This window comes from Chelmon rostratus, chromosome 6 (genome assembly GCF_017976325.1).
Source record: "Chelmon rostratus isolate fCheRos1 chromosome 6, fCheRos1.pri, whole genome shotgun sequence".
In the NCBI taxonomy this organism is placed as follows: Eukaryota; Metazoa; Chordata; class Actinopteri; order Chaetodontiformes; family Chaetodontidae; genus Chelmon; species Chelmon rostratus.
The window spans coordinates 13,859,355-13,876,413 of record NC_055663.1 but is presented as its reverse complement, the minus strand read 5'-3'; the positions used below and the strand labels follow the sequence as shown (position 1 = coordinate 13,876,413).

The 17,059-nt window shown below is 42.4% G+C and overlaps 1 protein-coding gene across 1 annotated transcript in view; it reads right to left on the bottom strand.

Annotated features, from left to right (window-relative positions):
* Nucleotides 1–17,059, bottom strand: part of shank3a (SH3 and multiple ankyrin repeat domains 3a) — a 145,213-nt gene that overhangs the window by 36,487 nt on the left and 91,667 nt on the right. The window contains exon 13 of the mRNA XM_041939029.1: nt 7,167–7,280. Coding sequence (XP_041794963.1) covers nt 7,167–7,280 — 114 coding nt within the window. The remainder of the gene's footprint in view (nt 1–7,166; nt 7,281–17,059) is intronic.

Below are 17,059 nucleotides of genomic sequence, written 5' to 3'. Positions count from 1 at the left end.
ATCCATAAGATACTTGGTTTAAAACAAACTTGAATACACATCACATGTAATACTTGATAATTCGCTTTGGACAATCCACATGTGGCTCCCTGTCCCCTGAGGACTCTGAGGACATCTCCTGCTCTGTCTTCCCTCTCTTTGTCCTGATTCTCCAAGAGCACTCTTATCCCCAACTGACATGCTTTATTAATTATTGAGCACTTATGTCTCAGTCGTGTAGCATGTTGTCACATGTGTACAAAGCTGTCACTTTTCTCCCATGGGGTTTTGCTTTAGCCCGGCCTTGAACAGAATGGCTCTCTAATTAGGAAGCGGCCATGAATTTAGCTATTTGCTAAACCTCTCCACCTAACAGCAACTGTTACACATCTTAGTAACTGTAACTAGGCACCGACATGCCTGTTAATCTTGTGTGTCCATGCCCATGCAGTGTATGTGAGGCACTAAGAAGTGCGATACTCAATTTCTCAAGAGTGTGGAGGGTGGAAATTTTCTTGTCTTTCAAAAACCTAAAACACAAAAGGAAAAGTGTGAGGAATGGGTTAAATCTGCTCTCACGTAAGCTGCATATGTTAGCATGTCTGGCCAACTACTTTACGATCTACAGTAGTCTGTCTCTGCTTGCGTGAGAGTCACCATTTTAGCCAACAAACTTCACGGTCATCAACTAGAAAGGAGAAGCCTGCTTTTGTTTACTGCTGTGAGAAGTCGCAGGCAAGGTGTTTCAAAAATAAGACAAAAAAATCTGCCACTGTTATCACTAAACTCCTCCATATGTGTACTAATAAGACTAACTATTGGACTTATAAGTAAGTAAGTAAATATGTTAGACTAATAAGCTTTACAAGCGTAGCAACAGTAATCAAGGATGCTGATGCTGATATTTGAGTAATACACAGCAAAATACATCCCTCAGTATCCACATTGGTGACAATATGAATAGTATTGCAACTCCCTGTGAAATAGTGTCAAATATTTCGACCGCTGTCATAGAAACGGGCTTAGATGATCTCTGAAATCCATCATTGTAGCAGCAATACCTATATTACCTCTACTGCAATAATATTGACCTTGCAGCTTGAACAGTAGTGGAGAAGAACCAGGTAACAAAAAGGCCACACAGACCCACCACTTTTGGGGAAACTATACTAATATTTCCACAGTTTCGACCAGATGACTTCCTGTATAGTCCCTCAATCCATTGCACCATCTCTCTATCCCTTCTTACCTTTCTCTTACACCCTTGCTCAACTTGCTCTGCCCATGTCAGTCTCAGCTGCCGCAGCAACGCTGATGTTTAAGCATTCTAGGGGAGTGCAGACACACTCCAAAACTTCTTAATGGGCAGGCTAAAAATAGCTCAGGCTGGATCTGACTGGGCTGATTCATGCGGCTGTGAGTCATTCAACTGTGCCGCGGTGTGCGGAGAGCAAGGGAATAGAGTGAACGAGCACAAAGAGAAAAGAAATAAAAGTTTGCACGCTTGTTAAGATATCAAACCATTGAGAAAATCAAGCATTGCTTATCCCATCACAGAGAAAAATGTGCATTATTATGCTGTGAGTGTATGTGTGTAGAGGTCCTTAAGGACAGCTGAGGCTGCAGCACGACATAAAAAAATTAAGGCTGACATAATGGAAATTTGGGATGGTAGAAATGTATTTCTGTTTCACTTACCATTTGGCAGAATTTGCCTATTTACATGAATGCAGCATGGCAGCATCTTATTGGGTGGTAGCAGGATGGGGGGGTGGGGGTCTTCAGCTGGAAGCTGTAAGACCCCAGATTGTAGCCAACGACAGTACTATTGCAGAAAATGAGTGGCCCCCGGCAATTTGGTAGCATCATTAGAAAAGGAAGAGCAGTTCATACTCACATCATTATCCCCTCCATTACCACGGGTAAACATCTACAATTAACCCCCACATAGAGGCCAGCAGCATGTGTGCTGTGTGTGTGTTGGGGGGAGTGTGGCGCTTGCAGGATGGCTGAAGATATTGAGGCATATTCCACAGATCTAACAACAGAATGTTTCCATTTTTAAAAAAACAATGCTGGACTTTCAGTCGTCAGTGAGGCACAGTTCTGTTTTTTTACCCTTCAACGAACAATGATTTCTAATAACACATGGATACTGCACACCTCCCCAACGAAATAACATAGCAGCCATTTACACACAGCCAGCAGCATTTCACCACTGCATCACTCATTGCACTCTTAATGAATTCAATCAATAGTCTTTGCTTTTTGCCCTCATTTTCCCCATCAGTTGCTCAAGCACTCCTCTTTCCTATTTTTTGTCCTAGTTGACTTCTACACTTCGCCTTTGTCTTTCCTCCCTCTCTGTGTCCCCTCGAGCACCGGTTGAAGATGAACTGTTGGCTGCAGTTGGCCTCGGCCATGCAGAGAGAGAAGAGCAGTGCGGTGACAGATAACAGCCAAGAGAGTCGGTGATGGTTTAAACTGTGCCTCTTTCATATGGTCACCTGCTTCCATTCTCTTTCTCTCTCACTCACTCTGTCTCTCGCTGGCTTGCTACCAGCCTTTGCCCATCCTCTCTCGCTCTCCCAAACCGAAACAGCTTTTTCCCATCATCCCATTTTTTTGTCTTTACCCCATCTCCATCATTGCTCTTTCAAAGCTGGCAGAGAGGAGCGCGAAGAGATGGAGGCAGAGATAGATAAAGAGAGACAGCACTTTCAGAGTCATGACTCATGGGTGATGTACAGTGGCAGAGAAAGAGAGAGGGAGAGAGAGCTGTAGTATTTGGGTTACTTAATTGTAGACAGAGCTGTCTTTCCTTCTTCACGAGGCCAGAACATATTGGCCTAACTGTCAGTGATGCCTCAATGGTTGCCTTCATATAAACAAACCTGTGTGTTTTAGTGTGTTCCAGTGTGTGTGTTACTGTGCCAAACTGTGTTACTCTTAGCTTTGCAATGCCTCAGCAGATTCAGAAATTAGCTCATTAATAAAATACTATATTAAATATATTGTATTGCATAATATAGTTGAATTTTGATAATTAAACACAACTGAAATTCTTAATCACTCTTAGAAGAGAAAAATGTATTAATTCTTCTACAGATGTTCCTTTTGTGGTGGCTGTTAATGAGAAAACGCTTTTTTGGAGCCACTCGGTCATGTGACGCTGCAATACCATGGGTGGCCACAACATTTCCTCACAGCCCAGTGCTGTCCCTGGGGGCTTGGTTTATAATGTCAGTAAAACAGCAGTTAGACTGCCTTTATCTTTGAAACGTGACACATGTCTGAGTGAAATGGCATATATGAGTGAAACAAATCTTTTTGATTTGATTGGATTGTTAAAAGTGGCTGCAAGTTTTACCATTTGACATCCAAAGAAACTCCTCCTCCAATAATAACAATAAAGGTTTCCAAGAATAGAAAAAAGACTAATTTTGATTTTTATTTGGAATATAACAAGAGAAAAACAATTATGCAACAGAGGAACCCAGTGTTTTTAACAGTGCTTGGTTTTCTTGATGGAGAATATCAGCTTTTTGATTAAAGGTAAAATAAATGTATCCTATATCAAACATTCCAGTTTAATGTCAAAGAGAGAAACAACAATACATAGTGTCAGAGAGGAAGGACAGTGAAGGAAGAAGACATTTTCAATCCCTGTGAAATAGGTATCTGAGGGTTCTGAGTTTTTCAGGATTTATGAGTAAGTGGGGCTCAATATCAGCCCCATCTCTCTCCCTCCCTCTCCTCGGTCTTTTTCTTTCTACCTCTCTAAAAGACACGCTCTGCCATCTCCACTTTGCTGTCCTTTAGAGTATGCTCCCCCATCCGTCTCCCTCGCTATCTGGCCCTTTCTTTCCCACCTTCCCCTATCTTTTTCTCACAATGCATTTAAATGGGGTATTTAGAGATTCCGGCCTTTCTCATCTCTTCACACCTACTCTGAGGTAACCTCAATCCCTCAACAACCCTTTGAAAAGGGAGAATGCCCCAATTGCTCCAGAAATAGGTCTCTGGAGATGCATGATAAACACGCAAGGAATACAGAGATATTTATGAAAAACTTGTCCTTCTCCAATATATGTATTTGCTGCACTTGCTAAACTTACACACAATAAACAGATGTTTTTCATGATGCTGCACATGTTGTATCCCATGAGACCTCAGCAAAAAAAACAAACAACAAAAAAAAAAAGTTCCATCTGCTAATCAAATGAAAAACTAAACGGAGATGTGGTCCCATTACTCTGACTCCCACTTGAAAGGTTTAACTGAAATCTGCAACAGTAGCATGGATGGCAGATTCATCATAGTCAGCATATATATAAAGTGTGTAATAAGGAGGATAATCCACACAAGTAGTTGTTAAAAAATGCTAACCTTTAAACAGATATACGGTGTTAATCCAGTTTCACTATTAGTGCCTGCGAAACTGGGCCTGTTCTGTTGTTAGGTAGTGTACTCCGTTGTTATTCTTGCACCTGTGTTTAATTAAGCACTAATTAAGTGTACCTAAAAGCTTGACAAATGGTGGAAAACTGAAGACAGTTTACAGTCAGCATGGATGGCAAATATCAACTAATGAAGAAAGAAGACCAATCTTTTCTTTCAGATCGGCAGATTTAGAAGAGCAAATTGTATTAAATGGTAAAACAAGTTTTAGTTTACAAATAGTTTACTTTGGTGGCCCAAATTAATTGTGCGAATATGTTATGCGTAAGTGATACAAGTTTAAAACAAATGGATATACAATGCACAGTCAACAAAATCTTTTTCTTTGCCTGGCCAAACAAATGTCAAAAGACTAACCATTATACTTTTGGACAAGCTTTTCTGGAGGACTCACTGTAAATTAGATGAGAATTAACTTGCAGGACCTAAACCTACTCTTGTCTAAGAAAACATCATTATAGTCTACTAGTAGAGAAACAGGTTTCAAGCAATCTTATATTGGTCTTACTGGTGTTTAAACAGTTAGACTGCATCTACGTGGTCAGAGGTGAGCTGTATGAATGATAAGATTGCAGCGTCCTAGGGAAGTAATGTCATTGCCATGTTGTGAATTGTGGTTCAATATTTTCATGATCATCAGAATGCCCACTTAAAGTTTTTCATTAAAATCAATATTTAATTTTGTGGGGGTGGTTGCAGGGCAGCAATTTTACTGAAATCATTTTCGTAGTTCACACATGTAGTATGAAATGATCAAGAAAAAGACAGTTAACGATAAAATAAAAAATCACAAATATTTCTCATCCCCCCATGGAACTGTCACCTTATCAGGGTGAAGGGGTATCCCTGTGATCTGTGGATGTGTGCTGAAGGGATCAATAGCTCATGATGGTTCTCCCAAAGCAAATTGATACCAGGGGGGCACTTAGGCAGCAGGTAAAGGCAGGGACCTAGGTGAACCTTGGCATCACAGCCTCTTTCCAAGTATGCAGAAATTCAAACTCAACAGAAACTAAATAAAACTCACCAAAACTGTCTTGTTTTTCCACTGTTACAACAATCATCAACTGTGGTTTAGATCTTTGAGTTAGATGGGAAAATATTTTGTCTATAGAGGCTGCTTTTCAATCTTCCTCATTCTGCTCTCCTGGTTCATGGCTGTCTACCTGTCTGCCATGTCTTCTACTCTGGAGTCAGAGTCCTGGTCAGAGCCACCGTAAATCAACCCAGTACTGTAATCCCTGTCATCACTTTGCTGCATGGCTAACTGAACTAGGGGCAGCTTGTAGCTACAGCCAAAGATAGCTACAGTGGAGAGTACAGTGAGCGGCAGTTAGCATTTTTTCCAGTGTTATGGTGTTTGGAGCAACCTTCACAGGGGGCCAAGTCTTACACATTGTGGATGAGATTTGCCCTGGAATGAGTCTGGACATGACTGGGGTGTCTAGGCTGACACACTTCTTCAATGCCACGTGGAAGTCAGGGGCATTGCCTATGGAATGTCAAACCAGGGTGGGTTTTGTGGACCAGAGGGTGTGCTCCATGTATCAGGGTATCAAAATTCTCAGCCTTCCCTGGGAAAGATATGCCAAGATGCTAAAAGGAGGCTCTGACCAACTGTCTGACCTCAGATTGAGAAGGTTTACAACCGTGTCCACTAGAGAGTCATGAGCATGGTACTGTGGGAGTATGGAATACCAGAGTATGAGCCATGTTGGCTTCAACAGTTTGCAGTTGAATATGAAGCAGTGGAATGAGAGTCAGCACCTCCACCAAGTCTAAGGCCATGGGGCAATATGGTGGATTGCAGGTTGGGAGTTAGTTGCTGCCCCAAGTGAAGGAGTTCAAGTATCTTGGGGACTTGCTTGCAAGTGAGGGTAAAATGGAACACGAGATCAACAGGCAGATTGGTGGGGTAACACGGAAGTGTACTAGACCAACGGAAGGCGAAGCTTTTGTTTTACCAGTTGATTAACATCCCAACCCTCAGCAACGTTTGTGATTGAATAAAAGAATGAGATGGTGGATAAGCAGCTGAAATAAGTTTCCACCATAAGGTGGCTGTTACACTCAGAGTAGGGTATGGAGTTCAGACATCCAGAGGGAGCTCAGAGTACTGCTGTTGCTCCTTTGCATCGAAAGGAGCAAGTTAAGGCAGTTCGGGAATCAGACTAGGATGCCTCCTGGACAACTCCCTTTGGAGGTTTCTGGTCATGTCCAAATCGTAGGAGACCTAGAATACATTGAAGAGATGATCTAATCTTGCTTGGGAACACCTCGGGATCCCAAAGGAGGAGCTGGGAAACGATGCTGGGGAGAGGGACATATGAACTACCTTGCTTAGCCTGTTTCGGCTGCTACCCAGCCCCTAAGTGGCAGAAAATGGATGGAAATATTTATCAATTAATTTACAGTGTACATTTTTCTTATATCTTTCTATGTATGTATGTATAAATGTATTAATGAATTTAATGATTACAACAATTAATTAATTGCATCACATGGCAGGGTTTTTGTTCATTTAATAACAAATACATTAGGAAATGTTCTGACACCATAGCAAGAGGTGTAGAAATTACTTGTCTGTTCAGCACCATAGACAGAGCAATGGCCACCACCAGTGCAACACATGGCAGCAAGACAGGAATTTGTTGCAGTGTGACAGCGTGAGTGTACAGTATGCACGTGTGTGTGTGTGTGTGTCTGTGTGCATATCGATGTCTTACCTAGTCGTGGGTCATACTGCCTCATCTGAACTTCTTCCACATAGTCTGCTGGGAACCAGCCTGTCCTCCCTTTGACCGTTCCTTCCCAGAAACCTCCTTCCCCTATACTCAGCACTGACAGAGAGAGAAAAAACAGTGGGGTCTGAATCAATCAAATATTGTCATAAAGCAAGCCCAGCTGTCATCATTGTGAAATTGTGGAGCCTGTAGAGGCTTGGAAAAGAGACAAAAAAGGGAAAAGATCCATATAGCAAACTGAGATTTTTAGGTTTTTATGTTCTGAGTTCGTAAATTATAATGGAGTGTGCAAAGAGGGAAAGGCAAGGAGGGACAAGAGAGGGAGCGAGAGGGAGAGATTTTTGTTTAACAAATACACACAGATAAAGAACACTGACACAAGACAGGAGAAACTGCAAAGAGAAACTATTGGTCTGTAACTAATGTACCGTACAGAGGTGCTCGGGCAACATAGGTTTTATTCTCTTTCATGCGTTAAAGATTTGAAAAGAAATACAGAGAGGGTACAGGGAAGGAGTAGAGGGAGAAGACAACAGGGAGCTCAAGAAAGAAAGGGAAGGAGAGATGGTGAAAAGAGAGCAAGAGGGCGGGAAGGACAAAGAGAGGTTCCTTCTAAGTTCCGCTGTGGTAATTAGAGATGAATGTATAGTTGATATTGATCTTCCCTGCAGGACTGAGCCAGCACGCTCATTTCTACAACACTCATTCATTATCCCAGCAAGCTCACACACACGCACACGCGCGCACGCGCGCACGCGCACGCGCACGCACACACACACACACACACACACACACACACACACACACACACACACACACCTCAGAGATCACCAGCTGGAACTGAAGCTTTGCCTGAGCGAGCCCTTCTTCTAAACTGGTTGCTAGGATACGGCAGTATGATGTTGCAGCCAGCAGACAGCCTGCTAAATGATGTAGTCTACTTCCTCCAAACTATATTCTATGTCACAGTGATGTAACCTGGGGCACTATGAGAAGCAGCCAACTGGACTTCATCTTAAGTGGCATGATAGTAACAGTTCACATATCAGCCATTCACATGATTCCTTGCTGTATCTTGAAACAAATGCATTATTTTCCCCTAAAGAGTCCATCCACAAGCTGGTCTGAGACACACATGTACAAAGAGGCTAGAGCATGAGTATGTTCATTCTGGGTCATGCACCTGATTTTGAACCTTTTTGAGCCTTTCAGAACCCCAAAAGTTGGTTTCCAGCTGAACGAAAAAGTAGCAGGTTTTCCATAACATGAAGTACAATGACATCCATGGGTGTGTCATATTCTGCAGGTTAGGAAGCAAGGATGGATTAGGCTTTGTCTTATATAAGAGTCTTCCACCTCCTCTTATTATTAATAGATAGATAAGACAAAAAAAATGTCTTCAATGACAGAGCAAAGGTTTGCAGGTAATCAATGCGATCCGCCATCTGGCTACTACTGGTTCCTTCCGTTGTGCATTGGCCAACGTGGTGGAAACACAGTCTGGTTCACTAGATAGCACAAAGGTTCCAAGAAGACTGAACATGAACAGTTCAAGAACCTGAGCAAAATTGGTCTATGTGTGGTCAGCCATGTTTAAATCAACCATGACTCTCCAGATTTTGTCCTGGCTGACTGTTGTCAGATATTATATGACCAATGCCTCAGTAGAACTTGTACTCATTTTCATGAAAAGGAATAGAAAAAAATGACTCTCAATGGCTATCCAAAGAAAATAAGATATCCCGTCGAGCCATATCCTACACCACTGCTAGAGTTTACTGTTATTGCTTAAAATACAAATTAAATATGTATATGCTCATTATGTTCAGAATCTTGACATTCACTGGTGGACTGGAGATGAAAATCCAGCTAACCGCTCCATAGCTCACCTCTGCCAGCCTAAATATACTGTACACTAGCTAAGAGAGAAGGGGCATACAAGAGGGGAGAATGACTGTTTATCGACTTCCTGCTGTAAAAAACATGACACTCAGCGCACAGAGGATACATAGACTGATCCCCCTCTGATCTCAGCTTAACACAACTTTACCCTGCCTGTCTCCTGAGCACAGACTCCTTCCATCTCTTTTTTTCATGTTTAAACCCTTTATTCTCTGTCTCGTTCTCTGCCCCACACATCTTTCTCCCCCAGTCCCCTTTGCTGTGTCTCTGAATGATTTCCCGGTCATCGTGTCCATCCCCCTCTTTGTCTCTGTCAGTGTGTCTGTCTATACTATAATGGTGTCCCTGCAGTAGACAAACGCCGACTGCGCTCTTCTGTTCCCCATTGACAGAAATGAAAGAAAAGGGGAGACCTCTGATTGATCTTCTAGGGTGCCCTCGCTCATGTCCCTTATCCCCTACTAATCCATTTCTGATCCTTGACACCAACACCTGGCAATATAGACAGAAACGACCACTGAGTATGTAAGAATGCTTACATTCGGGCTGTTCCATACATACATACATACATACATACAAACATCCTCTTCAATTACATTTAAACACACCCCTGGCACTCTAAATGCTGTAATCAAGTCAATTAATATCTTGTCAGTGGGGTGAAGAGAAGGTCGTGAAGCATGCACACATACACACAAACGATAGCAAACAAACATTTTAATACATAAATTGCATAATGATCCTCACAATGGCCTCAGCATTTGACAGCAGAGAGTCTGCATAAACATAGAGAAAACACTGGAAACAACATCTTACTGCCACTCTAACAGAAGTCTATAATCAAAACAGCCAGGGTTATTTTTTGTCTAAAGTACTACAGTATTGAGTGAAACCATGCATTTACAGTAAGTAGTTAACACAGTTATTGGCTTCATTTTATATCTGGCACAGACTGACACAACAGCCACATGCATGCATACGTCCACACAGCAAAAGGGCAGTACAGTACAGTATGTGCATGTCCTCACATGTACTTCGAGTTCCCTGCTGCGTGAGTAGCCTCTACCTTACACTGCCACTCTGTTTCGGTGCTTGCCAACACTGTGTTGGCATGACAACTGTCCCTGTGAATCAGATGTGTGCTCACAGGAGCCAAGTGGCAGGAAGGAAATCAAACAGTGCATATCTATGCAGGAGGATTTACAATATGTGTGCCGTGTTGATGTTTTTGTCCAACCAGACCGCTTTGGGACCGCCGCCATGTGAAGAGCTACAGTTGTAGTAGTGGGAAAAGGCCTGCTTTTGAACAAGATTTTTGACAGAGGATAAATTGATGCCATTGGTCTCCATACTGGACCGTTTTAATACAATGAGTTGAACTGGTTGCGTTGTGTGACATTGGCCAATTTGAATTTCTCAAAATTATGGGCAGATCAAATCCAAAAACAGACTGTACAAGTTTGCAACAACTTTGTAAAGTACTCATTCCTGAGCTTTGTTATAAAATTGCATCCGAGAAAGCACAGGCTGTGGTTTCTAATTGGCAACAGTCTGAAAACACTGTTGACTTCAAACAACTGTATTTGCTCATCCACTCTGGGCAGTGTTGTTAGGTCCCTTTCTGAGATAAAGTATTTCTAGATCAGTGTGTAAAAGCTTGCTGGTCACTGTGCAGAGAGAAGCTCCAATAAACCACACAGACATTTGACAGTTAGCCCTTCAGATGCTCTTACAAGTTTATGGATGACCCTGGCAAACTTTTGCTGATGTTGACACTTTCCATTTTTACAGCTGCGATGGGAAAAAGTTCCCACTCAAACAAACACTACCAGGGACAACATACAGTATGAGTGTCTGTAGTTCAAGACTAAGTTCTAGTAACACTCAGTCTCTTACTGCCAAATTTCAAACTTCACTTTAGAGTTTTGGGAAAAAGGAGAGCAGCTGAAGAGCTGGATACCTGGGGTCAAAATGAAGAGCACAACTGTTTCTTTAACGGATGTCTCTGTATAAATACTTATATTGAACAAATGTATGTATGTGTATATGTATGTATGTCAGTAATAGCTGAGCTTAGGCGGGAAAAGGAATACACAATGATGTAGTTGGGAACTTCATGCATACACTGGAGTCTGAATACTGTCTTGAGAAGAGTTGCTGCGGTGTAAAACAAAAAAAATCAATTTGTTTCTGCTTTGTTCTACACTCTATGGAGATCTATTGGGGCTTAACTAAACAACAGCTTACTACATAAGACAATCAACACCTCAGCTGGGCACCAGCTTTTCCCTCTACTGCATAATAACAGGTCAGGCTTATCTTGACTGTGTCACTAGAAGCAGTGAGCTGCCTCACGCTGGTTCATAATCACCTCCACAGGTAAACTACTGGGAAAAAAGACGCAGCATATGTTCACATGCATTCATACACACAGTTACACCTGAATACATACGCCCCACTGTATACATGGTTATATACTGTACTTAACTATGTTCACCTTTGTTGAGGAGTGTTCCTCAGAACATTTGCTGAGGATATGTGCCCTGTTACATGGTCCATTATCATGCTGGCAGTGTGGATAAACTGCAGCCATGAGGGACTGACACGGTCATCAGCAGTGTTAAGATATGCTGTGTTGTTCAGCCATTCCCTTCAGTGGGTATCAGGAACTCTAATGTGCTAATGTGCAACAAACATTTCCCACACCACCACACTGTCACAACCAGCCTGGGATGTCTACACCAACAGGATGGCTCCATGGACTTTTTGTGCCAAATTCTGATTCTTTTATCAGTATAACGTAAAAGGGATTTTACTCTCCTCCCCATTCTTATCTTTTCACAGACTGGACAATGCACAACAAACACTGTAAATGCTCAGGTGTACTGTGTAGTAAAACCTTGTATGTTCCAACATACTGTATTGTGAGGCCTGATAGAAATTCACAGCCAGTTCCCACAGTAGACAGTGCCGCATCTCACTGGGCCATTAATGGAGAATTCTGAACTTATATAGGAATAACATACAAACGAAGCATGAAATGTGACCAGAAAGGAGAGTAACATAATAGAGAGCCCCAGAGAATGAAACAAAGGGAAAGAATGTGACAGAGAGAGGCTTGCATTCAGCAATGACAAAGAGAGATGAGAGCCAGCTAAAGACAGACACAAGCTGACTAAAAGAAAGGGCTATGTTTCAACAGACGCATACTTATTCATGACTGTCCAAGAAGTCGGGTACGGTATTGTTGTGTTTGTGTATGGCTGTGCGTGTGCGTGCATGTTACTTCTGAGTTTTGCCCTTGGTAAAGTCAGTCACGGCTCCTGGTTTAAAAATAGCATCAGTGAGGATGCAGAGCTATTTATACTCTTCACAGACCCTGCCTGCAAGCTTCAATGCATCCCTGCGTGAGTGTATGCATGCTCGCGCGCGCGTGTGTATGTGACCACCGATTGAGCTCATTTTCATTTTCTTGCTTTGCTTCGCTCTATTGATTTAAGCTGAGTCATTCATTTTCTCTTTCTCTCATCGTAGTTGTTTCTTTGTATAACAAGCAATCACACGCAGACACGCAAGCATGCAGTCATACAGAGTGAGGGTGACTGTCATGAATGAATGAGTGACAGCTAGTGAAGGCGGACCAAACACACACAGGTAACAGTGGGTGCGTCAAACGCCTGTATTTGCCTGCAGGAGCAGACAATAAAGGCTGCAGCTGTGCTGAGAGAGGCTGATGGCTCTCTGCCACTGATGCACTCACACTGATTCAGACAGGGATGCCATGACTGACTTGCAAATTTCAATAAAATGTGACGATAAGATTTCCGCACATTGGATCTGCTGAAACAAATAATGGGAAACTGTGCATCTCTGATATCATTATTCACACACCAAATGGAAATATTGGGATGTAGCAACATTAAACGAGGATGATAATATATTGGGGAAATGCTGTTTGTTTACGCAACTACTTAATTCCTACCTGCTGAATGAAAGTAGATATGCTGCTTCATGGTACCGTTGCGGAGTGTGCAGACAACCTTGCGCTTCAATTTGTCTCTCTAGCTGCTGCATACTATTCTTAATGCTTTCCATTTAACTGCTCTACAAAAATGATCTGTCACTTGCCTTTTCATTTTTCCAGTCTGCACTTTTTAACTGTGGTCTTCAGACAGATATAATTTATTGCCATTATACACCCCAAAAAAAAAATAAAAACACTTTTAAAGTGATAACCTGCACATTTTCTGCAGCCATATTCCATAGTTGTATAATGCAGACATTATAGGAAAGGAACGGACTGAGGAGATGACAGCAATTAATAAGCTACCAGGTAGGTACACCTGGTGTCTTGTTCCTCTTGTTCTTGACAGCATCCGCTTACACTCACATTTAAAAAAGATGTAACCATGAGCTGTCTGACAGAAAACAAGCTATGTCATTTTTTCACAATTCTGATGCTGCTCTCTGCTGTTCATTTCATACCCAGTCTCAGTTTCCTATGTGCCTCTTCAGCGTAATGACTAACACACTCTCAGCATTTTGACCACCAGTGTTGAGAGGTGTTAGCATGTAAAAGTCAGACAAACACCTCAACCTCCAGTGAATTTAACCTACAGTTTCAAAATTAGGTTTAAGTTGAAGGAGAGTGAGATGTCTTACGAGTATTTACATTATTTGTGATGATAACAAACATATCAAATATGAATACACAGGTGACCCCACCTGTGGTCCTGACCTTTGGGTTGGCACCCATGTGGGGATCCCACTATTCTCTGTTTTAAAAAAAAAAAAATTGTTATGATTCTTTACTGAAAATAGATTACAGCACTACTGTCTGTGTTTGCACATGATGTACAGTAAGTGTAATATAATGTGAAAGCGAGTGCTGAGTAAGGCTTTTCTGAACAAAGCGCAAGTTTATATCTCAGCCTACATTTCCCTGTGTGTGTGTGTGTATGTGTGTGTGTGTGTGTGTGTGAAGGTGAGTATTCCAATAACCAGAGTGGAGCTGTTATTAGATTTGGATCCCTGCACTCTTTATTAAACCTCAGTTCAATTCAATGTAATAGAGAGAGAGCCGAGTTGCATCTTTATGAAACAAGGGGGACATAGCCAGAGACAGACACACACGCACACGCACACACACACACACACACACACACACACACACACAGGAAGAGAAGGGGGGTTGACTGTGTAAAATAGTGCAGGAGGGATGGTCATCAGAAAAGAGGACACATGGAACCATGTACATATAGAGACTGATTTCACCCCCAGGGTGTCAAATAATGACACCCTGTCACACCCCTCGCCATCTCATACACAAGCACAAGGTAACGTGGAGCGTCTATATAAGACTCGCCGGGCTTTCAACTAACTCCAACACGAACTCATCCACTTCAATATTAGACACTCATAGCAACTGCTCCACCCAACATTGTAGACAAAGTGACAATGTACATAGCGGGGTGGACATTGAGGTAGGATGGTTGGCCACATGCAGGACCTTAACCAGGGAGGCCATGGTTCATGTCCATGTGTGACGTCAACGATCTTTTCTTAAACATAACCATGTAGTTTTGGTGCTTAAACATTACCGAACTACAAGCGTTTAACAACTTTAGCCACGTGCTGGAAAGGCTTCGTGGCAGGAAGGCTTTGTGCATTGCACACAGACGCTAAAGGGTACCTTGTGCATCTGGTTGAGATGCCGACGAGTGTGACAAAGCGGTCTCGCTATCTGACGCACTGAGATGAGAGCGTATTGAAATATAATACTAGTTAGCAAAACAGGTTATAAAACAGAAAGAGGAGATTAATAGGTAGGAAAATAAATTATGTTTGAGGATGGAGGTGGACATAAAAGAAGTGGAGGTGGCAATTAAGAGGATGATGTGGAAAAGGGAGAGTGGACCCAAGAGTAGACCCACACTGATTGAAGTAGAGGGCCAATAAATATGAAGGAAGAGGGATAGTCACACTGCTGTGAGTCAAATGTGTGCTGTGGTTTGCAGCTGGTTTGTCCTCACAGGACTTCTTTTGCCTAAAAGAGGGTGACAGAGTGGTGCAGTCCCAGGCTCATCAGTATTCAACTGAGACGGGGGTGGGTGTGGGTGGGAAGGTAAAAGAAATAAACACTTGACGAGTTGGTGAAAAAATAAAAAATATGGAATCAATGAGAAATGTGCGTTTTTTGTGAATGACAGCAGAGTTGGAGGAAGGAGTGGAGCAAAAGGAAAAAGGCTGCAGAAAAAAAGGAAAAACGAGGAGGGCGGAAGTGTTGTAAATTATAGTGGGAGGAGGAAGAGGAAGAGAGGAGGGAGGAAAACTCCAAGGCTGACTAGAAGGGATCCCTCTTCTCTCCTCATATCATCCTCCCTCCCTCTCTCTCTCCCTCCCTCCCTCCCACCCAGGCTTCAGGGGAGCTACATGACATTCCTCTTCTTTCATTCTCACTTGCTTTTTATTCCATTTCTCATTCTTTCTCTCCCTCTGTATCAACCCTTAGGTGGAGACAAAAATAGAACAGGCTACCTAATATTTACACCCTCTGTCTTGTCTCTTTTTTTGATTCCTTGCATCACATAAAAGCCAGAAATGAGAACAAACCATATCAAACACAGTGGTGAATTATCATTCATATGTATGCATGAGCACACACAAGAAAATCTACATCAAAGGCACCGATATGAAAAAAAAACATATCCAGATGTTGTCATCTGGTACACTGATCGGCAAGGAACAAAAAATAATGGAGTCCTCCATCAGAGTATGCCAGTGATTGATTAGCTGTAGACCAAGCATTGATTGTCTGTTGATTGTTAATAGATCAGTGATAGACTGTTTGTTGTGGAGTCGTTAATCACACACTTGATCGTTTGATTGACCAGTCATGGCGTCACATAAGTGATGGTGTTTATGCCGTGATAAATGAACATACTGTAATGAGCTGACCAGTGCCCACGCTCCAGCCTCTGCTACATATCAGTACATGACAATAAAGCCTGTTGCTGAATGAAATTGTATGTGGCTGCATGGGCGACCGTGTTGGCGAGAGGCCGTGGGGCTGAATACAGGGACGTTAATAACAAGTATAATCTCAAAGGAAACCTTGTCCATTCTTGTTTGATTGTTTTCATTTCAGGGAGATTCTGCATGCATTTGCAGAGAGAACTCAACAACAAGGGGTCAAGGCACAAGGTTTTCAAAATTTGTTAAAAGCTACTCTACCTGACATTACCGCACAAGGACATGACCTTTACATGCGCATTTTCAGATCCACTACGGCAAAGTAGGTTGCCACAGGTGCAGGACAGAAAAGGCCTGTTGCTAACAACCATCTGGAGTCACTCAGTCAGTTCAGCCCTGCCCCCACCGTGCCCAACTCAAACAGTGTGTGTCACACTGTACAAAACAGAGTGACTGTAAATCTAAAGTATATCAGCGTTTCTGTTGAATATGTATCTGTGTCAGTCAGTGGCTCCTGTTTATGCAGCAGTTTTCCTGTTCATGTTTATTCATATACTGATTAACTCTGCAACTGCTGTTTCTGCTGTGTCTCTAATTAGCATTTTGTGTGAGGCTACATCTCAGTAAATCACGTGTAATGCAAGCATGGGTTTTAATTTCAGTCAGAGGGTTAGTGTATGATGATCCTGTGAGCATGGGTGCACCGTATGTGCATGTTTAGAAAATGGGAAAAAAAAAAAAAACAAAGAGGATGAGAGTGTAATAAGAGGACAGGTGGTGTGTTCAGCAGGGAGCAGGTAGGTGCGGGGGCGGGACTTCGCACCCCGCTGCTACTCTGATTGGACAGCTAGAAGGTTAGCTGTGACATCAATGTCCTTGCCTTAGGCTTGTGACCCTGTCCAGTATCAATAACACACAGACACGCACATACACAAATGCACAAACGCATGCACACACACACGCACACGCACACACACACACACACACACACACACACACAC